Source organism: Lotus japonicus, chromosome 5 (assembly GCF_012489685.1).
Source record: "Lotus japonicus ecotype B-129 chromosome 5, LjGifu_v1.2".
NCBI lineage: Eukaryota > Viridiplantae > Streptophyta > Magnoliopsida > Fabales > Fabaceae > Lotus > Lotus japonicus.
This window is the reverse complement of record NC_080045.1, coordinates 63,170,320-63,173,896: the sequence shown is the minus strand read 5'-3', so window position 1 is coordinate 63,173,896 and position 3,577 is coordinate 63,170,320. Positions and strand designations below refer to the sequence as shown.

At 38.3% G+C, this 3,577-nt stretch overlaps 1 protein-coding gene across 1 annotated transcript; it reads right to left on the bottom strand.

The window, feature by feature from the left end:
- LOC130721002 (transcription repressor OFP12-like) lies at positions 1–1,162 on the bottom strand. Its single transcript, XM_057571726.1, has one exon. The coding sequence runs from the start codon at positions 1,075–1,077 to the stop codon at positions 403–405; it is 675 nt and encodes a 224-aa protein (XP_057427709.1). The 5' UTR covers positions 1,078–1,162; the 3' UTR covers positions 1–402.
- Positions 1,163–3,577: the final 2,415 nt, after the last annotated feature.

Below are 3,577 nucleotides of genomic sequence, written 5' to 3'. Positions count from 1 at the left end.
TAAACGAACTCTGCTTGTCACCCACTATCTCCATGATCAACGTCATACAATAATTCCAACAAATTACAACATACTACTAATTCATGTTACCAGTTAATTTTACTTACACAATAACTAAATAGGATTAATTGAAAACATCAATGTACTCTATTAAAACAAAACAGCATCGAAACACCAAAATCCCTCTCCCACACACTCCTCTTTTTTACTAACTTTGTCCTTTTTCTCATCAAAAGACAAACCTTGCTTTGTTCCAATAGTTGAAGCCCAACAAGTTTTAAGCAATGACAAAGTGAAAAATCCCATAAAATGGATCACACAATCGCCAATGCTTTTCTTTGTCTTAAGTCCTAACTCTTCACATAATTAAAGAAAATTACCAACTGTGAACAGGTTGCATTTTTACACCAATCTCCCTGAGAAACAACCCTGCCGTTGGTGGTTGTGGTTGTGCATCCGGCAAGGGGTGTTTGATGATGAAGATGAAGATGATGATGATGACAAAAGATCCACAACAAGATGGGTGAAGGCACGAACAATGTGTTTGTGAGTATGTGGAGGATTGAGAGCAAGGTAGCATAAGAGGAGCTGGTGGAGATAATCCCAGTCACTGTTCACGTCCAACACTTTGTGGGAATCGATCATTTCCTGCATTGAACAGAGGAAATCAACGAAGGGGTTGACAGAGTACTTTTGCACACTCACAACGTCTCTTCGTATCAACGTGTTGCAGGGGCGAGAGTCAGGGGTGGATTCTGTGATGGAATTGGAGCTTCCAGGAGAGGAGAAGAAGAAGCGCTGGGAGGCGTAGATGGAGGCGAAGTCCGGCGGAGGCAGGTCCATGGAGTCAGAGGAGGAGGAGGAAGAGGAGGTGAAGTAGTTGTCTGTGGTGGAGTCGTAGAGGGAGTGGCTGTGGTGGGTGAAGGTTGAGTTGAAGTGGAAGGTGGTGGAGTTGAGAGTGGAAGGAGGTGATGGGGTGTGGTGGTGGTGGTGGTGTGGATCAGGTTGGGATAGAAAGGTGGGGTATTTGATCTTGAAGAAACAAAGGTGAAGGTGTTTAGAGAACATGCTGGGCATCTTTGCACACAATGAAAATAAGAGAGAAAACAGAGAGAATGTGTGTTTGTGTGTGTTATATATAGAGTATATAGAATAGTGTGCATGCTGCTCATAATAAATAAATAAAAGGGAAATGCTTCATATAAATTGGTAAATTTTGGATGGACGCCTAAAAAGTGTAGATATCTAGATTGAGAAAAGAATAGGAAGAAGTAATGAATGTAATATATAACGTGATATGAAGAAGATAAAAATTTGGATTTGTGTGGATGTCTATATTGTTTAGGTGATTGATAAACACATTTTTGGTAGTAGGCTAGTAGCTTCTTGATGTTTTCTGACCATAAATGGGCTCCTGTCGACAATGGTGCATAACGTTACCCTTGTGTTTTTTAACAAAAGGAAACTCTTGGGTTAAAAGGGGAAGAGATTAAAAAGTGAGAGTTCTAGGTTTTAGAGAAGAGGTGCTCATTCTGCTTTAGATCGAGCTTTGTGGAAGTCTGTTAGGATAGTTATGGAGAATACTTATGAGAGCTATTGAGGATGAGCGATGTTTATCTCTTTCCCTTAGTTTATGATGTTAGTTGTATTAAGATTAGGATTGTGCTTTTCATGTACATGATGAGCAGCTAAAGACTAACCACCTTTCTTGATGTTATGATGTGAATTTCAATTTTACTGTAGTAAATTGGCCTTAAATAGTTCTAAGGCCACTTAGATTTTTTTTTTTGAAAATACATAAGGCCACTACGATTAACCGACACACATTGAAGAAGCCAACAAATACTTATCAAGTAGAGGCTAGTCTATCATTGAACAACAAGCTTGATAGCGAGACCTTGATGCATACACATTTTATATGATGTAGGCATCACCTCCTTCACCAATTTATGATCAATGTGGGGCGAATACGCATGAAGACAAAGATTTTCTGATGAGAAACTTCTTTGCTAATAATTTGATCGATTTACAACATGAAATTAAACTTACCTAACCTAGCTCCTAAAGTGAGAAAGTAAAACATATGCTAACTGGCCTGCATTTAGAGACACGTAACTACCAGACGAGAACAAATGCAGAAAGGATAAATGGTAAACATATTATGTTGTTATATATACATTGCATGGCAATGGCAATGGCATGTCAAGAAGGCATGCAAATTAAACTCTGACTGGGATTCTGGACGACAAAAATACCTTCTGCTTTTAGTGAGTGAGTGATACTCCCTTTTCAGCTACAGTCCCATGTGACTGTGACTGTCCTTGTTTGGAATCACGTGAATGCATCATCTTTAATTAATTTGTCCTTCACATTGCTCTCATACAACTATGTAAACCAACTTACAAGAGGCCAAGAGGGTCCGCTAATGAGTTGTGTGATGTGATTCGTGTGTGGCCTCGTTTCAAATTGAATTCAACTGAAGTGAAATGATCTAATTGTAATTTACAAATTCTTGAATCGTAAATTAACAAGATGTTTGTTTGCTGTTGTAATATAATTTGACAAAGGTGAGAACACAACCATTGATGACGCGACTGGAGATCAAAGAAACCATTGGACGTACAGAGTTGCCGAAAAAAACTTGTGATCGATTTTGTTACAAGCCCACCCTCGAGGCATCAACTCACCAGTCGAGATAGTTAACATTGAGGCCCGGTCTTCTGAGCCCATTTTATTAGGACAATGTAGTTTTTTTTTTTGTATTATTGGTTTCTTCACTTTACTTAAACAAAAAAATCTGGAAAAAAAAAGCTCTTAACCTATAACAACAGTTCTATTATTCCTTCATGAATGGTGTCTAATTGTTTCGGTGGGCACTTAAATCATAGGATCCAAGGGAGTTGTGAACCGCGCATAAGGATCTGCACCTAAGCATGCACCAAAGGACGACCAACGTAACCTAATTTAGAAACGGACTACGCCGACTAATTGTCACAGTGTCCAAGCAACCTTACAAAATATTGAGATAAACTATGTAAGCACGACAACAACGAGTCAATCGTGGGCTCAGAAGCTCCTCTTAAATGACATCCCTCATCCTTGAGGAGCTCTGTATACAAAAATGCTAATCATTCTTCTCATTATTATAATTCTTCTAAAACTCATGACTCATTCACCGACTTGAGCGTTGAAGTATCTTCTACATGTACCACCTTACATTCGAGGTTAGCACCACCACAATCTCAAATCAGACCATGGTAAAGCTTCGCTACCAAGCATGACAAGAGAAGTAATCAAAATTAAGTAAAAAGAGTATTAGCTCTTGCCGACTCTTTTATCTCCCCTTGTATTCAGTTTTGTCGGTTGAGCTTGCAAAAATGAGTAGTCACTAAAGGAGTGTTGTTTGAAAAATTAATCCTCACAATTAGCTTTTCAAATTATTTTCTTATGTATTTGTTGTTCTCACATGTTGAGAATATTGTTTTAGAACCCTTTAGTTTTAATTTCGCAATGGTGGACATCTACCTTTTCTTAAAAAATAAATAAATTTAAGAGCAGATATAAACCACCACTAAAC

What these genes read in the sequence shown, in the direction of transcription:
- LOC130721002 (XM_057571726.1), bottom strand. Translation starts at nt 1,077, where the DNA reads ATGCCCAGCATGTTCTCTAAACACCTTCACCTTTGTTTCTTCAAGATC.